Below are 22,062 nucleotides of genomic sequence, written 5' to 3' on the forward strand. Positions count from 1 at the left end.
TCAGCTGTCGCGTGTCAATTGTCATTAAGCAACAAGCATTGATGATTGATGTGATGAATGATGAGTCTGATGTGGTCTGATGAGTGTGTGTAGTAAACATTAGGATAATTATTAAATAAGAAAGATTTTTAAATGTATAGTAGCATCAGTGAAGTTTATTTTATGGTTTAGTGAGAGTAATTGAAAATATTAATAAAGTTACAACGTATCAACATGGATGTTGACTTACTAAGACCGGGCACAGTACCTATCTCCCCTGACACAGTGTTATGGTTTGAATTTTTACTCGACCCCAATTTACTTAAGAGACATTTAAGTAAACCAAATCCAGGTAATAATATTCCATACTATTACAGTTTGGTGTATCAGTCTGATTGATATAAAATGAGTTTGATTTTTCTTACAGAACCATCAGGATGTCAGCTCATAGAAGAATTTCTGTCTGTGGATACAAAAAATCAGAATGCAAAACTAAATAGTGAAAGGATAGTAGATGTGGATGGACCTTCAAGTCCTGCACCCACCACACCTACAACGCTACAGTTCACCAAAAAGCAATTGGCACTAAAGATTCTTGCGTTAAAAGTAGCACCTTCCCTACATTGGAATTTAGGTATATGTATTTTAAATTAGTAAAACACAAAAAAAGGACCCGTCACGGGACACCTGGCAGATGTGAAACATCAATTTTCTTATTGCTGCATAATATTATAGTACATATATGTACATATGTATACAGGGTGTAATTGTTTCAAACTCAAACTCAAACTCAAACATTTATTTATTCAATTAGACTTCTTCCAGAAGCACTTTTGAATCGTCATTACATTCTTTAAATTTACCACCGATTCGGAAAGCAGTATCTATGGAGAAGAACCGGCAAGAAACTCCATAGTTGCTCTTTTAAAGTCATGTCCATATACAATATAATTTTACATTACATGTTACTTACATCTAACTACATAATATTATATATTATCATAATATGCCAAAGAACTGTCCTGTTATTCTTACGCGACAACCCTCCATGGATATTCATCTTCCATATATTCCTTAATGCTGTAGTAGGCTCTCTGAACTAATACATTTTTTAAATAAGTTTTAAATTTAACACTACTAAACTCTTTAATACTATGAGGAATTCTATTGTAAAAACGTATACCTTGGCCCATAAATGAATTTTTAACTTTAGCTAACCTATAAAATGGCATTTCAATTTTATTTCTATTCCTTGTGCCATAACAGTGTCTATCTCCTACTTTTGTGTGTAAGTCCGCGTTTTTGTGTACATGTAAAACATTATTAAATATATACTGTGATGGTACAGTGAGGATACCAATATTCTTAAAGAGATCTCTTAGTGAGTCCCGAGCACGTAAATTATATATAGAGCGTATGGCTCTTTTCTGTAATATAAATATAGTTTCTATATCTGCAGCCCTGCCCCATAGTAGAATTCCATAGGACATAATGCTATGAAAGTAACTAAAATAAACCAATCTAGCCGTATCTTCATCGGTGAGATGCCTTATTCTTCGAACTGCATATGCAGCTGAGCTGAGCTTAGCAGCGGTGGTGGCAACATGGGTCCCCCATTGTAGCTTCTCATCTAGTGTCAAACCAAGAAAAACAGTAGACTCGACAGGGTATAATACCTCCCCGTTTAAAATGATATCCCTTTTGACCTTTTTTACATTTGGAAGGATAAACTCTACACAATTTGTTTTTTTTGCATTCAATAATAAATTATTAGCATTAAACCAATTAGATATGCGTAAAAGAGCAGAGTTTACTTCGTCAACATTTGTGTCATATCTATCCACATTAAATATTAATGAGGTATCATCTGCAAACAGTACTATTTCACACATATCCTGCAAATAATAAGGTAGGTCATTAATATACACTAAGAACAAAAACGGTCCTAAGATAGATCCCTGCGGAACACCAATGTTAATCGGCGCACCGCAAGATTTCTCTCCATTAACAACAACGGTCTGTACCCTGTTCTGAAGATATGAAGCTATGAGGTCCTGAGATAAACCTTTGATACCATAAAAATTTAGTTTCCGTAATAGAGTGGAATGTTCTACACAGTCGAAAGCCTTAGAAAGGTCGCAGAATATCCCCAAAGCATTCTTTGAATTTTCCCATGCTTTATATATATGTGACAAAAGAGCTATTCCAGCATCAGTGGTAGAGCGCCCCCTTGTAAAACCAAACTGTTTGGCGTGCAGTAAACCATTTGAAACAAAATGACTACATAATTGGTTTAAAATCAATTTCTCGAAGACTTTGCTCAAAGTTGGTAAAATAGAAATAGGCCTATAGTTATTACAGTCTTCTTGGTCACCGCTTTTGAATAAAGGAATAACTTTACTAAACTTTAATAAATCAGGGAATATACCACAGTCACAACATTGATTAAATATAAACGCTAAATGGTTGGCAATGTTTTCTATAATATTATTTACTAAATTCACAGACATTCCCCAGAGATCACATGTTTTTTTTAAGTTTAATGTTTTAAAAGTTTTAACAATTTCATCTGCAGTCACATGTCGCAATTCAAATAATACATTACACTCCGCAACATGGTCCCTCAAATAGGACTCCGCAAGCACTGATGATGAATTTAATTTTTTAGTAATACTAACAGGGACACTACTAAAGAAATCTTCAAAAGCAAGCGCAACATCAGCACTTTTGTCAATGACCCTGCCAGCATTTACAAGTTTTATGGTACTATTTGTCCGGCTTTTGCCCATTTCACCATTAATAATTGTCCAAACTGTTTTAACTTTGTTATCAGAGTTGCGTATTTTATCTCTGACATATAGACACTTGGCAGTGAAACAAACTTTTTTAAAAGTTTTTGAATAATTTCTAACATAATTATGGAATGACAAGTCTTTGTTATATTGCTTCATGCCATATAACTCTTATAGAATGTTCCTGCATCTGTGTATACTAGGTGTTGCCCATTGACTAAATGGTAAATCCTTGGTGATACTTAAAGATTTAACTTTAAATATTTCTTTAAACTCATTATGAACTAAATTAAAAAGATTTGTAAACATTTCACAAGGATTATTATAAAAGGATTGATCATTCAGGTTAGGCAGTTTATTATTAATATTATCTCTAAATTTATCAATGCCTTTTTTAGTTATAGGCCTAACATTAATTCTTTTAAACTTAGGTATGCAATCCCATTCCAAAACTACTTTCTGGCCACAGTGATCTGAAGTCAGTATATTGAGGATATTTTTTTCTAGACAGTTGCAATCACAGTATATATTATCAATACAAGTTGCAGAAGTAGGTGTAATTCGTGTGGGTTCATCAAAAACTTTATACAGATTAAATGAGTGAAACAAATTAACTATTCGTGTTGCCGTCTGTGTGTGTGAAAGTAAATCAATATTAAAATCACCACATACTATTACCTTCTTTTTACTCCTGCCTAAACGCTGTAATGTTTCTTCCATGACTGTCTCAAACATATTATAGTCACTGGAAGGAGGTCTGTATACGCAAACAATAATATAACGCTCAAGCTCAACACAGGACAGTTCAATGGTGCGTTCTACAGAAAGACTTACAATGTCAGTTCGTTCTTTGCATTTAACACTATTGTGTACAAAAATAAGAGAACCTCCATGAATAGCATGTGCCCTATAGTATATACTTTTTATTGTTTAGTGTGCACAGACGAATATCACTAATAATTTTTCCAATTAAATGATTTCATTGTAAAACTATACTTTTAGATACTATGGAGAACAACTTGCCACCCCACATACAACAACAGCTCATGCAAGATTTGGTTTATATGGCTACAGATTCAGCATTCAATTCACCTCCTCTGGTATATATTATGCGATTATATTTTACTTTTACTTCTGAATTTTTTTTTAAGTGAAACTTCTTTATTGTCGCGGCATGGCAAAACCGTCATGTTATGGAGTAAGGCAATGACTTTGGTATCTCGCCAAAGAATTTTCACTTCTGACATGTGTGCTTGTCTCTTTTTTTACAATCTTTATCCATTTATCAGAATGTATTCTGTGTTGTCTGCACATTTGAAATTTATCAATAGAAATAATTGTTTTATTTATACATAAAGTATTAAATTGTTATCTAACAGGAAATCCCATCAGAAATTTTGCAAAAATTACATGTACAATTTGCACTGACGCTGTATCATCGCTGGATCCTCAGATTCCCAGTGAAGTCTGCACTGTTTTTAAAGTCTTCAAAACTGCCTTTTGTGCATGTGTAAGTACTACCTATAATAAATGTGTATAAATAAAAAATATAGTTAGTTACCATACTACAAATAACTTATAAAATGACTTAATTTCTAGGCCTGGATCCCAAACCGATAGCACCTATAGTCCTATGAATCAAAGTTTCGAAAGAATTTTAAGAATGTGTGAAACATCCCGATTGCAATCTATTAGATATTTAGAAGGTATTTTAGCATATTATGAAACCACTCTTGGACGCAGAGAGTCGAGAAAAATAAGAGTACCTGTTATGGAAACTTTTGTTCATCTGACTGAAGACTCAGATGATATGAATCACAATTGGAATGCTGGTGATGTACTTATAAGCCAGTATGAACTAGCAATGCAAATCCATTTTGATCTCTGTTATAATTACTTCTTTTACGGACAACATGATTTGGCTAAGAACCACATACTGGGATGTAGGGAAAACTCAAATCTTTTGGAGAAAGAGATAGCGACATATGGTTATGGAATTCACAAAGAAATGCCTTGGGGTAATTTTAATTACGCTAGTATGACTAAAGAAGACATTATAGGGTATATAAGAGCATTAAATTTGGGCTATGACCTTCTCAATGAGGAACCATCGCTCTTGCAAAAACTTCAAGAATCTGTTTCGAATCACTATGCTGGTATTATTGCGATACTTCAAGCTGATAATTTGACGAGAGAAATACCTCTCGTTCATAGAGAAGTTGTAGAACTTGATATCCAGGGATCTGCTTCAAGTGGAGCATTCACAGTTGCTAGAGATTTGTTAAACAGAGTTTCTGTATTAAACGCAGTTCGATATGCTTTAGAAGGCGGAATACCCTCGACGCATCCAGAGTTCCTGAATAAATTTAAAACAATCGGAATCAAATATTTTGATCTACTTTTTTGGGCACTTGGACCAGTCTTGACAAGTAACTTATCTGAAAATGACTGGAAAAATCTACAAATATTCTTTCTCCATCTAGCAACGTCCAATTGTCGAATACCGATAGATCGCATAGATGACTATTTTAAAAAATATGTCGGAGAAGCATCTGCTGAAAGCATCCGAAGGAAACTAATCTGTGACGAATATTTAAATGACATTCTAAACGACCCGAACGCTGTTGATGATGAAAATATCGATATACCAAGGGAACTGCTGACCGACGATTGGGAAATGCCAAACTTCGAATTTAAATCTGTTCCTGAATTAGAACTCGGTCGAATAAAGAAACGGCTCGTGGAGGCATCAACGGCAGACGATGTGCGCATGTGTCTCGTGAAATTAGCTATTACAACACCATCGTCACCGCTGTGGAAGTTGAGCCCATCATGGAAGCCTCCTGGAGGTTTAGGAAACACGTTTATTTCACTACCCAGAGGGTTTTTGCAAGATTTTGGTTATATTGTGTCAGGTGCATCAAGAGCAAGGGCAGAGTCGGGATGCTCTCGAACAGCCTTATCTTTGCTTTCGGTTCTAGAGAATGAGGCCAGAAGTCAATTAGGCAGCGGATCAGATCCGACATTATATCGCATATGCCGTCAATTATCTTGGGAAGTTCTCTTCTTACAAGTGAATGTGATGTTGAGTGAGTGGCCGCATCATCGCCTTAACTTAACAGCACTTGCGAATAAATGTAAGGCGTGTATCGCTGCGGCTACTTCGGGCGATACCATTATACCACGAGCACAGGTATTATAATAATAAATATTTATAATATCCCTATAAAGTTAGAGATTACAAGTCCAGTCATTTAATATAATTGGCAAATATTTTTCGTTATTGTCAACATTTCAAGTTAAAGTACTCTACAAATATTAAATTTACAAACATATTATCTTAAAAAATTCTTGATTTTATTAATTAATTGTACAAGTAGGACTTGATAGTAAATGCATTATTTAATCGCAGGTGGTAGAAGGTTGTTGGATATGTTTAGTGAACGCCTGTGAGTGGGAAGGCGCGGGTATTATTAATGGTCCGGGCGAATTGGCAGCGGCACTTTGTGCGGCGTGCTTCGAGTTGCAGAGAGGCAAGGCGTCTAGAAAGTTCCCAAGACCATTATGGGATTATGGTATGCAAATGTTTCTATTTAAAAATAACGACAGTTTCTCTTGTCTAAAGGTATCTGTACCACATTTAATCTCTTTTTGATTTGGGTTTTTTAACGAAGTTAATCTTACAGTGCTATCTATATACAACAACGGCACTACCGGCCCAGTAAAGAGGAACGCAGGTGGCATGCCATCTCACTCTAGGGATGCCCCTAACGCGGCAGCAGAAGCAAGAAACGCGTTTAATGCCTTTTTGACAACCCTACGAGAACCTTTAGCGGTCAGCGTCATGCTATCGTTGCTGGCTAGAATATACAACCTCCTTACAGATGATAGCTCTTTGGAACTCGTCATAGAGTACACGACTCTATGGCCCTCAAATATTTCAAACATGAACAACTATAATTGCAAACATGTGCTGGAATCGGTCACGGAGTTATTGGAGAAAAGTTTGAAGTTTTATCCCTATAACACATCATGGTGAGTTGTGGACCAGATTGATATTAAATTGAAGACATATTCATTTATATTGATTTATAATTGGAAAAGAATTCAAAATAGTTAATAAATAAAACATCCCATTGTTTTTTTATAATACTTTATTCCTAAATAAATTATTTACATGTTATGGTACGGGAGCCAGGTGCAAATTTGGTTAATTATTTCCTCTCAAGAGATAATTCGTCAGACGCCTCAGAGTATAGTATTATAAAGCCTCGTGAACGTCAGCTGGCGCTCGGTTGGAGGGGTGAGCGGTTGTAGCCTCCCACGCACGTAGGAAAAAAATACATTCATTCATTCATTTCCTCTCAGCTAAAAATTTGTCAAATTGTAGCTAACCCAATATCTCAACGAAAAAAAATAATCAGCTGGTTACAATATGGTGTATTATACGTCAGCTGGTGTCTCGAACATGAAAGTTAAATTTAAAGAAAAATTTATTTTCCGTGATTTCCTCTCAAACAAAAATTTACCTGATGATAGCTTATATGTAACTGTGGATAAATATATAGGTCAGCTGGCTGTATCTTGGTGGAAAAACCGTCAGCTGATACGGGAGGCTACAACCGCTCTTCCCCCCAACCGAGCTGCAGCTGACGTTCACGAGGCTTCATAATACTATACTTTGATGCATTTTACTAATTACCGCTTGAGAGGAACTTGGTCATAAAATTTGTTCCTGGCTCCCGTACCATTAGTATTTTGCAACTACAACTGTATATTCTGTATTATATCATAAATCTCTTTCATCATTTTAGGTTGCGTCTGTACGGTGACGTCGAAATGGCGGGTGGGCGATGGTCATCCGCGCTCCGTCGGTACTTGTGCGCGCTGGCGGCTGGCACTTGGCACTTTGCCAAGCGAATGCCAGACGAGGGCAGTATAGCGAGACGGGCTGCCAGATGTTGCCAAGCGCTATCTTCCCCGTCTCAAGCCGCTGCACTGTGCCAGCTGCCTGAGGAACCCGATTACACGACCGCTTTCAAATGCTTCGCTGAAAAGGTTAGTTACTCTCCGCCAAAAACGAATTCTGACATTTTTTTATTTTATTTCAAGACCTTTTTACCATTTCAATTTGCCGCGTATGTACATACGTAGATTCAACATGCATTGTACAAACTATAGGTACCTAATAAAATCAGCTTCTGCATTATTTCCAGTTACCTTAGAATACAGCAATTTTTAATTAATATTTGCGAATGTTTGCTTGTAACGGCTTATTCCCTTGTTAAAATATACGTAATAAAACTAGCTTGTTTTTACAGAGTTTCTTTCATTACAGATATATTAATTTTTGTCACAAAAATGCACCTAGAGAGTAACTACCGAGTTTCTTGACGATTCTTCTTGGTAGAAACGTCCTTCTGAATCGGTGCAGTTATAGTTTTATACGTCTATACACTTGTCAAAGTTTTTAAGGAATAAAAAAGTTTTGTGTTTGAATTCAAGTGCATTGACACTGTCATATATTTATAGACTGGCAACGCAGCAGATGCAATGGACGGTTACTACGGGTGTCTATGGGACGGCACACTGCTGGAAGTGGCAGTAGCGTTGCACACGCGGCGCGGGGAGGGCGGGCGACGCGCTCGCGCGGTCAAAGCCGCGGGGGCACTCGAACTGAACGCAAATAACAGTGAAGACATACAACGCGAAGCCGCGGCCATTAGACGCGCAAGATTACTCAGAGCGCTCACGAACCAATATGTTGCTTAGTGAAATATAATATTTTTAGTTACAATGGTCTTTTTATTTGGTTCTGCCTTAAACTGTTGACGGTACATTGCTGGAACTCTGGAAGTGGCAGTATCGCTTGACACTCGGCGCGGGGAGGCCGGGAAACGAGCCGCGGGGCTGCTCGAACTGCACGCCAATAACCTTTTATGTATAATCTTATGTGTACTTTATTTTTATAAAAATAATGATATTATTGAAACCACTATCGCTCATAAGTTCCGAGATATCTGTAACACTTGGGACAGTAATGATCCGTGTTCTTTGCGGAGTCGACACACCAGTAAGGTATACAGCAACAGCAACTGAAAATATGTAAAAAAAATAAAAGAATGGAGAACGGGAAATAGTACTTTTCCTCCAGAGCCCTCAGAAAATTTCCCTCCTGTATATTTTTCTCCTGCTCCCTTATTTTTTAAAAACCTTTATTAACGTGACCTAGTCTTATTTTATACCTACGTACCTAAGTAAATTATTTCTTCAAATTTAAAAATTCAACAAATTTGTACGCAAACTAGGAACCTGTTTAGATATACAGTATAATAATGCGAATCATTTGATAAACAATTGAATTTTATTTTTGAACATGGGACTAAAACTCTTATATATAAGCTTTTTTTGTTAATGAAGCAAATATTGTATATGTACATACCTATTAGCAATCCAAAACAATTTTAAAATACCTGTATGTCATTCTATCTTAATTAGGAAATTCATTTTGCTTTGATGGAGAAAATAATATTAACTTACCAGACCAATGTAAATAGTATCGCTGTTATATGAGTTCTTGTAGTTGTCGTAAGCTTAATGGTAGTCCTTACTGGCACATTGCAAAACAAACACGTTACTAGAGCATTTTTTGGACCTAACAGTAATGGTACCTGTAAATTTTTAAAAACCTGATAATAACTAGTTACAGTCTTTATAATAATTGTCATACAATTTATATTATATGTACATAGCTATGCCATAAAACTCGTTTCTTCCCGGACAAAAACAAGTAGGTACATATTTTTATGGGTTATGTGTTTAGTACATAAGCTTAATCGTTCATCGTTGCCAATTTATTATCATGACAATCCGTTCAGTGGATTTTCGCGTAAAAATGTATACATCCATACATTCTTACAAACATTGACGTTTTTAATATTTATAGGTACGACTGAAAAGCCAGGGTTAAGTTGACTATAATAAATAACTACTAGATCCAATTACCTATTATATGTATTAACTATTATGATTCTTGATAATTTGAATTGTTACCTCTCGATAGAATTGCATTTTATAGTTTTGCTTTTTTGAATGAAGCACTCAATTCACTTTTTCCAGTTTTATTTACCTACTCTTTGATAGTTAAATATTTAATTATAAAAGCTACGACCGGTTTCGCAATAACATCGTCCTTCATACGACGCGACGTCAGGTAGGAGGATAATGTTACGAAACCGGTTATTTAAAAAATATAATCAATATGATATCAATGAAAACCTCTCTGATGAAGTCTTTTCAGAGAATAGTTTTTCATCAAACCTTCATACATGTAAAACTATTTAAATCACAATTTAAATTTAGTAAAACGCTTTATAAGAGTGGAGCAGGAAAATAGGCAAAAGATAGGATGATCCCTAAGGGAACTATATTTTCTATCACCAAAATTTATATTCGTCATCAAGTTGTATCACCTAATAAATAGATCTATCACCACGAAATATTTTCGTTCTCAGATAAAGAAAAATTGTTCCCAGGTATGAATTATCAAATTAATGTTAATATATGTGTAAAATAAGAGATCGATAACCAATAAAATTATATTGCATTACATGAATATAAACTTCGTTCTTATAATAACAGTTTTGTTACTTAAATAATAGCTCTGTGCTCAGAATGGTAGATCTGTCACCAAATAAATCGATTATCGATCCCTGACTGCGATTCCTTTTTATTTGATATTTTGTCACCAATACAGTAGTAACATTTTATTTCGTTCAGATATTAAATTAATAGTATTCGTTACCAATTTAATACATCAATTTATAATTTTAATGAAAAAATGATCAAAGGGACGGAGACAAATTGGCGCGACAAGCTGATTATTCAGTGGTTATTATTTTTAAGAATAAATATTGATTATTTTAACTTTAATTAAGTGTTTTATCTACTATTCTGCTAGCCATAAGCCAGCTATTTTAAACCAGCGCTGATTGTTCAGTGGTAATTATTTTAAACAATAAATATTGATTATTTTGACTTTAATTGTTTTATTTACTGCTAAAAATTTTATTTAAATATAATTTATACTACCAGTGGAAATTTAGAACCTTGGGAGTCTAGTTAAGTAGCAGAATCTTTTGGTTGAAACGATGATGACAACCCTAATTTTTTATTTGAACTTAATGCAATTTTCTAGTAGGTAACATAATATGATTTATTGGTGATCTCTTTAAATTAGTTTGCTTAAATACTTATTAGGACACACCTATTATAATACATACAAAAACATTTATTTGGTACTAGACCTTATATCTCAGGATTTTAGGTGATTTATTGTGGAACTGATTTTGCATTGTTTGGTGACTACATTTTGGTGACAGATCTACTATTTTGAGGACAAACCCTATTATTTAAGAAACACAAAACTAATTAAATTGGTGATAGCTTAAATGATACCCGATCCCTAATATACTGTACCTACATGTCGCCGTCATATTGTTGAATCTGCTATTTGATTGAATGACTACCGCGTTCATTGAATAAAGATATATTCTTAAATTGAATAAAAAATAACAGATTTTACCAGATGACTGTGACATACATAATATACCTACCTGTATAATATTAAAAGTTAACTACCTTACTAGTTTCGGGAGGAGAGGGCAACTCATGCGAGGATGAATTTGATGAACTCATTATCTGTGTATAAAAAAGTAATATAATTACCTATGTGTAAATAGATACATGATGTTTATATAAACATCTAAAATACTTTCAACGGTTACCTTTTCGTGAACAAATATATATAGTAGAAAAGAGTATACTCTACTACTTAGTTTGTCCAGAGGCAGACTATAAGTGCTAATCGCACTTCGCAGAATGGAGAATGTTCACTAATTTCGATTATTAGCACTCCATATTCTCTGTCAAAAACAAATAATACTAGTGAAAAAATTACTTCGATACGTCAATTATTTTCCGATTTAGAAGTAAAACAAGTTGTAAACGCCCGGTGATGGTGTGACGTCACACCACAACACGCTCAATCTGGCTCACTCAGTCCGCTAGCGATCGCGCGCCCGCGCCGTCGAAATTATAATTAAATACTTTTAAAAATGTCCAATCCAAATACCAGAAAATCATGTGTTGTTCCTAAATGTAAAAATACAACTACCAATTCGCCGGATAAGTTGTTTTTTATAGTTGCAAAGGAAGTAAGCTACATATTATAATATTTTGAGAACATTGCAGCTGTTTTGCGTTATCCTTTGTTTTCTATACAAGTTTTAATCTATACTAGACTGTGCTTCTGCTCTGCTCGTATGGGCTAAGTATAGGTAGATGGCTAGTAAGATTTTTTCTTGTTTTAAGTTGAGAATGATATGGAGAACTATACTAAAATATAAGTTGGTCGGGGGAAGAATTAAACAAAAACAGGGTATAGTTCCACACAAATTCAAATGTCAACAGGAAAATGAAGATAAACCTCAGAGATCAGCAGTGCAAAAACGCAATCGTATAGAATATTTTGAGAAACTATTAAATAAAGATGAAACTTTGGCATGACTGTTATTTTATTAAACGAATAATAATTACTATTATTGGACTATTAACGAAATTCGCGGACGAAAACCCATCAAAATACTGCGCAAGCTATAACACCTACTACAGCGCTGCCGACTTGATACTAGGGTGCGTATAAAGCAAAATTACCAATCTATTAGATGATACGTGTAATATTCAAGACCAAATCTAAAAAATAAAATATATAACAAACTAGATGATATGTTCAACGATTCTGTTCAATCAAAAACATAAAATATTAAAATTGACTCGATAAAAAAAAATCACCAAGTTAGCTCTAATTTTCACACTTTTACGTTTTCTACTTGACATGGTAATACTTATTATGATTTTTTTTTCATAAACAATTATATTAAAACACTAGCGACCCGCCCCGGCTTCGCACGGGTGCAATGCTGATACTAAATACACTACAGAAAAACTGTGAACGTTGTATATAAAAACATAGCGGCCCGGCCGGCCGGTACAGCCGCAAACGCTACATCCCGCAATTTTTAAATCTGTAATATCTTCGAAAATATTCACTTAAATCATACGGTGTAAAGTGCCATATAGATCTATATTAAATGAACAATGTATTCAAGGTATTTAATTGGTTAAGGATTAATGCTGTATTGGTGAAAATCGCTTCGAAAATTAGCTATTATTTGTCGTAAAAAGTATAAAATGACAAAAAAATGTTATTGTGGGTTATCCATAAGAGATAGACATATACCATCGCGGACTTTTCTGTAGACCTTTTCAATGTGTATAATACTTAGTACATTATTTAGACCTTTTCAATGTGTATAATACTTAGTACATTATTTTGATAAAACTCGTAGTGAACCCTATAAGCCTGCGCCTGCGTTTGCAATATAAGCGGAAACAATGTAATTTTTTACGACATCACATTAGAAACCTCAAAAATAACAGTACTTCTCCACTATTTAATGGATGTTATTATACATATAAACCTTCCTCTTGAATCACTCTAACTATTAAAAAAAACCGCATCAAAATCCGTTGCGTAGTTTCAAAGATTTAAGCGTACAAAGGGACATAGGGACATAGGGACAGGGAAAGCGACTTTGTTTTATACTATGTAGTGATTTGCAAGATATTTGTCAGAGCATTTTGAGTAATTACTTTTAGTTTTGGTTTTATCTGCGATAAACCACTTTTATCGTGACAAAACCAAACGTTTATCTCGAGAAAAAAAGAGCGCCAAAAATAAAACCAAAACTAAAAGTAATTACACAAAATGATCTGACAAATATCTTGCAAATGTTTTAATATAATTGTTTATGAAAAAAAAAATCATAATAAGTATTACCATGTCAAGTAGAAAACGTAAAAGTGTGAAAATTAGAGCTAACTTGGTAATTTTTTTTTATCGAGTAAATTTTAATATTTTATGTTTTTGATTAAACAGAATCGTTGAACATATCATCTAGTTTGATATATATTTTATTTTTTAGATTTGGTCTTGAATATTACACGTATCATCCAATAGAAGATTGGTAATTTTGCTTTATACACACCGCGCGGGGATGCGGCCGCGCGGTGCGTTGTGACGTGACGTCACAAGCGGTCACGTGACTATTAGCGGGACTCGATATTTTTCGAAACTTTGAATGCGTATAAAATCAAAACTACTTGGTATTTTTGACTACGACAAAAACTAGTGTATTTGTATACATACAGGCTTTACTGAGACACAATTTCAAGGGATTTGGCATACCTAGTAACATTCTTCATTATTAAGGGGGAATCAAAATATCTTATGGTCTGTGAGACGTTACGCGCGTTAGCATTGATAAGCAAATATTTCGTTGCACGGTCAGATACGCCTAGACTTCTAGGCTTAGAGCTAGTTCAACCAAAGGAACTACCTACTATCAAATATACACGTATGAATTTAAACAAAGACTATGTAGGTATAATGCCAATATCTCGTCGTATTGGTATCAAGTATGGCAATGTGAGGTGAAGACTAAGAGGAAAGAGAGTCACAGACCAAAAAGTTTGAGACGATGTAATAAAAGTTTCACTTTAATAAATAAAATATTTTTATGTAAAAACTAAAAGTATTCGAAAAAATGGACCAACAAGATACCTAGACATCATTTTATTTCCGAGAGAAGCCAGAATCTAGCCTGAATTCATTTATGCAATGAAGTTATAGGTACGTATCCTACGTACAACATAACTTAGGTACATTATATTTTTAAATATAGCTTTTTGTCACATAGGATATTAATAAAAAACGGAAAAACAGCAATTTGCATTTTTTATTTAACAACATTTTCAACTACATTGTAGGCATTTAGTCAATTTTATACAAGACGTGTTGACTATATTATATATAAGTTTGGAAAAATTATACAATCGTGTTGTGTCATCATAATTCTTGGCTAAGTGTTGTCTTAGACACGGCCCATACTGCATACAATTTCCTTATTTAAGACGCATTGAACTAGTGAAGAAGTTTTCAATTCTATGAAAGTATAAAAGTTTTATGAAGGTAAAGTCATTGAAAAACTACTTGTATTTAGACATAATATACATTGTGTATGTAGATTGTAGGTATATAATTATGTACCTACTAACAAAGTTTATAGCTAGAATTCCGTACTCCTTAACTACGTCACTTAATAAACAATTAATTAAGTTGAACCTTTAAAGCTCAGCTAAAGATAAAGGATGTAAATTTTGATACTAAACTTGAATAAAAAACTAAATAGGTACTATGTAATTTTCGTAATCTTAATGACTCTAATCTTCAGATATCACTTATGTTTTTATTTAATCTTCACTGTTTCCGTGCAAATTATTGTAAATATTAAACAACAAATGCTTCAAGCGCAAGCATAGATAGCGCCGCCATGGCCGCGACGGCGGGAACCGTAACCACCCATGCGAAAATTATGTTCCTGCAAAACAATAGAAATAGTAAGTTCCTTTATTTTATACAGTTTTATAGGTATATTTTTTTCAACTTGAATTGTCCAGTTCATTACTTTACAAGTGTTTGTGTAAGTAGTTATTCACTACAGTTAGAGATAAACTACGATAACATGGCGCGCCCCTCCAAATTACTGTTTCAATGTGTGTAGTGAAATACAAATATTTAAATATTATATTATTAGTATTTATAATAATATAATAATTAAATTATTAATTTTTATTATTATATTATATTATTATATTATTAATTATGAATTTCACAAATACTTTCAAACGTTTTGAATTTTGGAGGGGCGCGCCATGTTATCGTAGTTTATCTCTACTATCTTCTAATGTCTTGTGTTATATGTATTTATGTATTATGAAAACTCAACTCCATATTTTTTTACAAATGTTAATTTACTCCATTCACTGTAATAATTCACAAATCTATTCCTGTATTCTACATACCTGAACAGACTCCAATCAACAGCCTTCTCTGAGGAGTATCCAACACAAACGACCGAACCAACTTTGCAATGTGTGGTGGATACGGGCAACCCCGCCTTGCTGGCTACCAGCACTGTGAGAGCTGCTCCTAGTTCTATGGTAAAACCACTGAAAAACAACATGTTCATATTAAATTTTTTGGGTGTATAAATTTAGTAACGAATATCAACTTCAACTTCCAACAAAGAATTAAAATATTTATAGAAAGGTGAATTTAGAGGTAAATTAGGTAAATTAAATTTATAGCGTTAATCAAAAGGTAAAATAAAAGGTAAAATATACCTATAGGTATATGTTTAATCTATAGTTACCTATACATTTACAACAAATAACTAAAAAAATCAACCTGTGTTTGAATCATTATGTATCATCCTTATAGATACAAAAAAAATCTAATAAAAACAACAATCTAATAAAGCTTACGTATCCGGTGTAATGCTTGTAAGATCTTCGCCAACGGTTCTGATAACGCGACGTCCCCATAGCCACAAGCCCAGTGCGATACCAACGCCACCAAACACAAGGATCCCTAGCGGCGTCTCCGCACGAGCGTGCGCACCTCCCTCAGAATATAACAACCATAACGCAACCAGAGGACCTATAGCGTTACTGTAAAAATACATAACATTTAAAAATAGAATACCAATATTAAATATTAATCACACAAAGCATCAGCACCATAGCGATCTGATTCCAATTAAGAAATAATTCAAATAATGTTTAGAGCAAATTGAAATATAACACAGTTATCAAAATTACCTTACATCATTACCACCGTGTGCAAAAGCGCCAAACGAAGCAGTTAAGACTTGTAAAAATGAGAAAAGTTTCAAAGTATCTGGCGGCGGGGGTGGGGCTGGCGCAGGCGGCGGCGGGGTGGTCGCTTTTAGCAGCGGGGCTGCGCTAGAGTTGGGTGTTATCGCTGGCAGACCCACTCTGCCATCACATTCTATACTCCAAGCGCTGCCCCCTTCGGGACCCTATATTATCATTAGATATTTTTTTTTTCATTTTGTTTTGTTTTCTATTTAAAATTGGTTACCTACGTTATAACTCGTAAATATAAATGTACTTATATCATACCTTTTCAATTCTAGGTGGAGGAGTATCAAAATCAACTACACCCGACATAGCTCGAACTGCAGTCATCCTTCCCAATTCAACGCGTGCAATTGTATCACAAGAATCACCTATAAATCCATTCTTAGAATCATAACTTTCACCCATTCCTACAAGCTGATTAGAATCTAAGCTCTTACAACAACTAAGTGTTTCGTCAATGTACTTTAATGTATGAATCTGGGGATCAGCATCAATCAACTGCAATCGGACTTTATCCGGAGGACTTAGACTTCGTGAAAGGATACTGCAATCGTCCATTGTGGCCAATAGAGCTCTGTTTCTAGCATTCATTTCTCTGATTCCAAGAGAAACCTTATCAGCATCACTTAAGGTGACCATTTCAGCACTTTCTGCAATTGCTTCTAGAACTTTTCCATCTTCGGAAAGTAATGAAGTAGGTCTTTGGGGTACGCTAGTTTTATTCGAATGTGTTGGCGTATTTGCTGGAGTTGTTTCTGAAATATAATTATTTTTTTAATCAAAAAAAGTATAAAAAAACTTTTAACTGGATCATAAATTAATCTATACAAATATTATAAAGAGGAAAGGTTTGATTTTTTGTTTGTTTGTTTGTTTGTATGAATTGAATAGGCTCCGAAACTACTTAGCAGATTTGAAAAATTCTTTCACTGTTGGAAAGCTACATCATTTCTGAGTGACATAGGCTAGGTTTTATCCCGGAAATCCCACGGGAACGGGAACTATGCAGGTTTTTTTTTGAAAACGCGGGCGAAGCCGCAGGCGGAAAGCTAGTTAATTATAATTTAAAATTTACCATTTGAGAGGCCAAGGGTAAAATTCACAGGATTTGCTGTAAGTTGTCGCCGGTAATATGGTACAAGGAAGAGACGGACACAAATTGCAGCTACAGCGCCAAGTGCTACAGATCCAGATAAAGCTGCCCACATTGGTATTTTATCCATAGCTAATACTAAAATGTAAAGTTTATATTATTGAGTACAGATATTCCATTTAATTTCTATACCTAAGCTAGAATTTAATAAGTTAACAATAAAACCATACATTTAGGTCCATCGTGCACAACGCTTATCACGTTAACAGCTACTGTAGCTCCATAAAAGAAAGGTAATGCGTGTAATCCAGCAGTCAAAGGTTGCGAGGCTCGAAGAATAAATCGGCGTACTAACCAATAAAGTAGAGCCGAGACCGTTCCACTTAATACCGGCGAGATAAACCACGACAAAACTGAAATGTTTCAAGGTTTATGTGATGTAATTATTAACTTTGTTTTATTTCACGTAAAGTTAATCCTATTAGATATAACTTTTTCACCGGTAGAGCAAACATTTCATAGTTACCTATAGCACCTAAAGTAGACCAACGAACACCGACTGGGCCCTTTGCTGTAAGAGTAAATCCAACTGTTGCACCCACAACAGAGTGTGTTCCAGAAACCGGTAAACGTAAAAATGTCGCCAAGATAAGCCACGCCGCTCCCGCGAGTAAAGCAGCGAGGCATCCTGCAGCTAGGAGTCTCTCTCCGCCATCAGCGTACAAAGATACATCTAGTATACCTTTTCTCATTGTATCTGATACTTTATAGCCTGAAAAAAACATAAAACTCATAATTGGGTCATTTCAAACTTACGACTCTTATGAAGTTTTATGTGTGTAGGTACCTAATAAAAAAGTTATGTCGTTGGTCTACAAACTCATTAACACACACAATTCCATTTTGAATAGCTCTTGACAACACGCGTCCTGTAGGTAACCTAAATATCTATCCAATTCGTACTACCTTAAACTATTCATAAAATATAAGTAGATATGTTTGGTTTTTACTTATAATGCTAGTTGAGATAAATGAAAATTTAAAATATTTGCAATACTATTTTATTATTAAATAAATTGATATTAATTCAGGATACTTGATTATACTGAAATCTATCATTGGCTAAATGGTAAAAGTTATGGTATATTTTAACTTACCTATTAAAACAGCCCCGGCGATTTCAAATATGGTAGCGAGAATGCATGCTTGTGTTAGTGTAAGAACCTTGGATCCAACGCTTGTTCCAAATGAGTTGGCCACATCATTGGCACCAATGCCGAACGCCAAAATAAATGCCACCACAAATCCACATATAACTAACCACAATAGATCATCAGCGTAAGGTTCCATGTTTTTTTTTCTTACAGGAATTATCAGCCCAAATTACTTAATTTTTAATTTTCCATGTAACCATTATCAACACCAATAATTATGACTAGCACCTTAATAATTTATGCTCATTGACTATACCAAAGCTTTGCTTTTCACGCTCCTTCCCGTTAACCACTAATTACTATGTAGTAATAAAAAGAACTAAAAATGTCTAACATTCTGCTTTATATATTACTTAGGTAAAACTGTATAATATTTTTCAATAAAAACCTATTGTTATCCTTAAACGTGTCTCAAAAATCTGAATAAAATCGACAGTAAAGTGGTGTGCGTCACAAAGTTTGATGTTTAATTAGCCTTTTTCGAAAGTATTGTGGTATTGAAAACTTTGGCTTCATTTCTGTAAAGAAAACAGAGATACATAATTAAATTTATTGTGAGGAATGTAATAAATCGTTTATCATTAAGCAGCAAAGTAATTGCATTATCCATTTTTTAAATAAATGGGCAAATGAAAAGAGTCGTTATCTGCCATGTGCCAGATTACAATTAATAATTAAATAATTGAAACATCAAAGGAAGTATACGTATTGCCTATTTGTTACGTTTTTAGAGGAGCTATACTGTCTTAATAGAATTGAAATTAAACAAGGTTAATTATCTGAACAGTAACTCCTTTACGCTTTGCCTACTTAAAGATAAAACCTATATTACTTTATTTTATTAGCTTCAGATAAATTCATTCATTGTCATCAATATTACACTTTCGATCTGACCTTTCCTAAAATAATTCGACGTCCACATGGCACAGTACCTAAATTATTGATTGAATGATGAAATAATGTTCATCTACTTCATAAAACAATTTAAATGGTTATATATGGAAGTTGTTATATTTATAACTTTAAAAAATGTAACAATTATTTTTCTATAAATGTTAATGCTGCGATCCAATGATCACTGATCCAATTAATAGTATAAGAGATGTTTATAAGTTAGGTACCGAGATATTTTATATCCAAATTTTTACGAAATACGAGTACGCAACAATTATCACTATAGTACTTACTTTTTAAAAGTGAAGAAGAATATTCTCCTGAATGTAATATCCGTTACAAAGATAGAAATATCGCCTTGAGTCGCTCAGCTGTACTGAAGTCACCGAGGGTCGCTTGGTGGCACGTTTTCAATAGAGCATGCGCGCAACCACCCCTCCGAAAACCTCCCATCGGCTCCTTTATTATTATGGAACTAAAGGCGCGACTGTTTACAAACGACCCCTTAGAACAGTCCTAAAGAACTAGATGGCGTACGTAAACCTTTTTATTAAGTACTTAGGCTCTCATGAATACAGTTCATTTTCGAACAATAAAGTGTACTTAAGAAATTTCAACGGCCTCATGACCTTCTATGCTTCTTAATAATAACGAGTGAGGACTTTTAAGATTAACTTGTATTAAAATTAACATTTCATAAAATTATGAAGCTATACAGTATAAGTAAGTAGGTACTGTTTCTTCTGTCTCAAACTTTACTTATATTAAAATAATATATTAGACAAGGTAAAATTGTCTGTACTATAACTGACCCTGACTGAACTGAATATAACCCGTTTGTTTTCAAAAGACTTCAAAAAAAGGAGGAGGGTATCTTGCTTGTTACCTCAAAACTTTCGACAGGGTGAACTGATTTTGATAATTATTTTTATATTTGAAAGCTGGTGCCAGTCATGTGGTCCCAGTTAAATTTGGTTTAGTTTCGACAATTTGAAAGCATTTTTTAAGGTTTTTGTTAAAGAATTTCTGAAATGCTTTGACTAGAACATAATATAATATCAAAATCAAATTAAGTATTCATTTTGTAGTTTTCAATATAACTTATTAAAGTAAGGATAATACATTAATATTATCCTTACTCTCCCTATGTAGGTACTAAATTATAAAAAATGCGAAAGTGTTTTTGTTTATCCTCTACGTCACTGGAGAAGATAATATACCTATATGCTATCTTTCATATCATTGTCATCATCCCATGAGAATGACGAAGCCGCGGGGGGAAAGTTAGTTTTATGTGCCTATCGAATAATAATTATAACACTGTTGAGGTGTGGTTGAGGTTTAATTAACTAAGTTTATTTCACTTTCAGTTTACATACTTATATGAGTAGACGACTGTCTTCCTAACTGGAAGAAGCAGAGAACACTAGTTGTAAGAAGCTAATGAAAAATTTGACAAACTGAAACTTTAAAGTAGGTAGGTATTTGTGTAGGTATACAATGTATTGTCTATGTATGTATATTTGTGTTTGTATGCAAGTAGCGATGTGCTTTACGAAATTACGAGCATATACTTATTATGATTGAAGATGTTATGAATACAGAGAAATTTAACAAATTCATTATTGACAAAAGCCTTGATCGGTTTTATAATACTTTTCTTTTTTTTGTCTCCACCGCATATCTAAACCCTCGCACTTCCGCTAAGCACTCAGCTGGATAATATCAAAGAGGCTGTATATCTACATACACGCATTTACAGAATAGGTAACTAAGTACATTTTTACATAGTTAATTAAATTTATAAAAAAAATAATATTATGGAACACTTAACAATTATTTTTTATTTTATTTAAGTAGATAGATATTAAAAAAGTCGGCTAAAAACGTTGTTTGGTACCGTAGTGTAGTATTAATAATTAATCATTCATTTATTTATTGATGCTTTTAAACTTATCTTTAACTAATTGTTTATCCGTGATTAAAACATACCTTCCTGGTACATAAAATTATGAAAGGATACTTTACAGTTCCTGGGAACCACCTTGAAGCAATGTACGATTTGCGGAATCGTTGGGGTTGAGGCACTAGGAATTAGATTTACGACATCACTTTACTTGTTTTATGACTGCATAACTACAAATGTAAATTAATAATAAATTAATGGCTTGTATTGACTTTTTTATAATATAATTGCATTTCCGGAGTTTAAAAGGAAGTCCTTATTTTTCGTAGACGGTTGGTT

General features: G+C 34.0%; 2 protein-coding genes and 1 long non-coding RNA gene across 5 annotated transcripts; 1 reads left to right on the top strand and 2 right to left on the bottom strand.

Moving 5' to 3' along the window:
• The first annotated feature begins 43 nt into the window (after nucleotides 1-43).
• IntS8 (integrator complex subunit 8) lies at nucleotides 44-8,692 on the top strand. Its single transcript, XM_089714215.1, has 9 exons — nucleotides 44-331; nucleotides 407-613; nucleotides 3,774-3,871; nucleotides 4,151-4,281; nucleotides 4,371-5,964; nucleotides 6,184-6,346; nucleotides 6,458-6,806; nucleotides 7,586-7,829; nucleotides 8,304-8,692. Exons 1-9 carry the CDS (start codon nucleotides 214-216, stop codon nucleotides 8,541-8,543), a joined length of 3,144 nt encoding a protein of 1,047 aa, XP_089570341.1. The 5' UTR covers nucleotides 44-213; the 3' UTR covers nucleotides 8,544-8,692.
• Nucleotides 8,693-8,729: 37 nt separating this feature from the next.
• On the bottom strand, nucleotides 8,730-9,945 carry LOC149489576 (uncharacterized). Its single transcript, XR_016318306.1, has 3 exons — nucleotides 9,825-9,945; nucleotides 9,312-9,442; nucleotides 8,730-8,866 (listed from the first exon to the last, which is right to left on the bottom strand). It is a non-coding gene; the product is annotated as an uncharacterized LOC149489576 (long non-coding RNA).
• Nucleotides 9,946-14,611: 4,666 nt separating this feature from the next.
• NaPi-III (Na[+]-dependent inorganic phosphate cotransporter type III) lies at nucleotides 14,612-22,042 on the bottom strand. 3 transcript variants are annotated; one of them, XM_089714219.1, is made up of 10 exons: nucleotides 21,846-22,042; nucleotides 18,867-19,215; nucleotides 18,236-18,481; nucleotides 17,940-18,122; nucleotides 17,692-17,847; nucleotides 16,878-17,371; nucleotides 16,554-16,774; nucleotides 16,218-16,403; nucleotides 15,756-15,902; nucleotides 14,612-15,271 (listed from the first exon to the last, which is right to left on the bottom strand). In XM_089714219.1, the coding sequence occupies exons 2-10, from the start codon at nucleotides 19,057-19,059 to the stop codon at nucleotides 15,181-15,183; spliced, it is 1,917 nt and encodes a 638-aa protein (XP_089570345.1). In that variant the 5' UTR covers nucleotides 19,060-19,215; nucleotides 21,846-22,042; the 3' UTR covers nucleotides 14,612-15,180. The 3 variants fall into 3 exon arrangements, with proteins under 3 accessions (XP_089570345.1, XP_089570344.1, XP_089570343.1); XM_089714218.1 differs by having other exon boundaries at nucleotides 18,867-19,222; nucleotides 21,810-22,042; XM_089714217.1 differs by lacking the exon at nucleotides 21,846-22,042 and adding an exon at nucleotides 20,111-20,465 and having other exon boundaries at nucleotides 18,867-19,441.
• Nucleotides 22,043-22,062: the final 20 nt, after the last annotated feature.

This window comes from Colias philodice, chromosome 3 (genome assembly GCF_061535455.1).
Source record: "Colias philodice isolate Cphi_HAF_F1 chromosome 3, ilColPhil1 Martin Lab GWU primary, whole genome shotgun sequence".
NCBI classification, from domain to species: domain Eukaryota; kingdom Metazoa; phylum Arthropoda; class Insecta; order Lepidoptera; family Pieridae; genus Colias; species Colias philodice.

Bases quoted from the DNA above. Each gene is read 5' to 3' on its own strand.
- IntS8 (XM_089714215.1), top strand. From the start codon at position 214: ATGGATGTTGACTTACTAAGACCGGGCACAGTACCTATCTCCCCTGAC. The intron at 6,347-6,457 runs GTATGCAAATGT...TTAATCTTACAG, and splicing joins AAGACCATTATGGGATTATG to TGCTATCTATATACAACAAC. The intron at 7,830-8,303 runs GTTAGTTACTCT...ATATATTTATAG, and splicing joins TCAAATGCTTCGCTGAAAAG to ACTGGCAACGCAGCAGATGC.
- NaPi-III (XM_089714219.1), bottom strand. From the start codon at position 19,059: ATGGAACCTTACGCTGATGATCTATTGTGGTTAGTTATATGTGGATTT. The intron at 17,372-17,691 runs GTAAATTTTAAA...ATTATATTTCAG, and splicing joins TACCCTTGGCCTCTCAAATG to AAACAACTCCAGCAAATACG. The intron at 15,272-15,755 runs GTATGTAGAATA...ATTGTTTTGCAG, and splicing joins GTTGATTGGAGTCTGTTCAG to GAACATAATTTTCGCATGGG.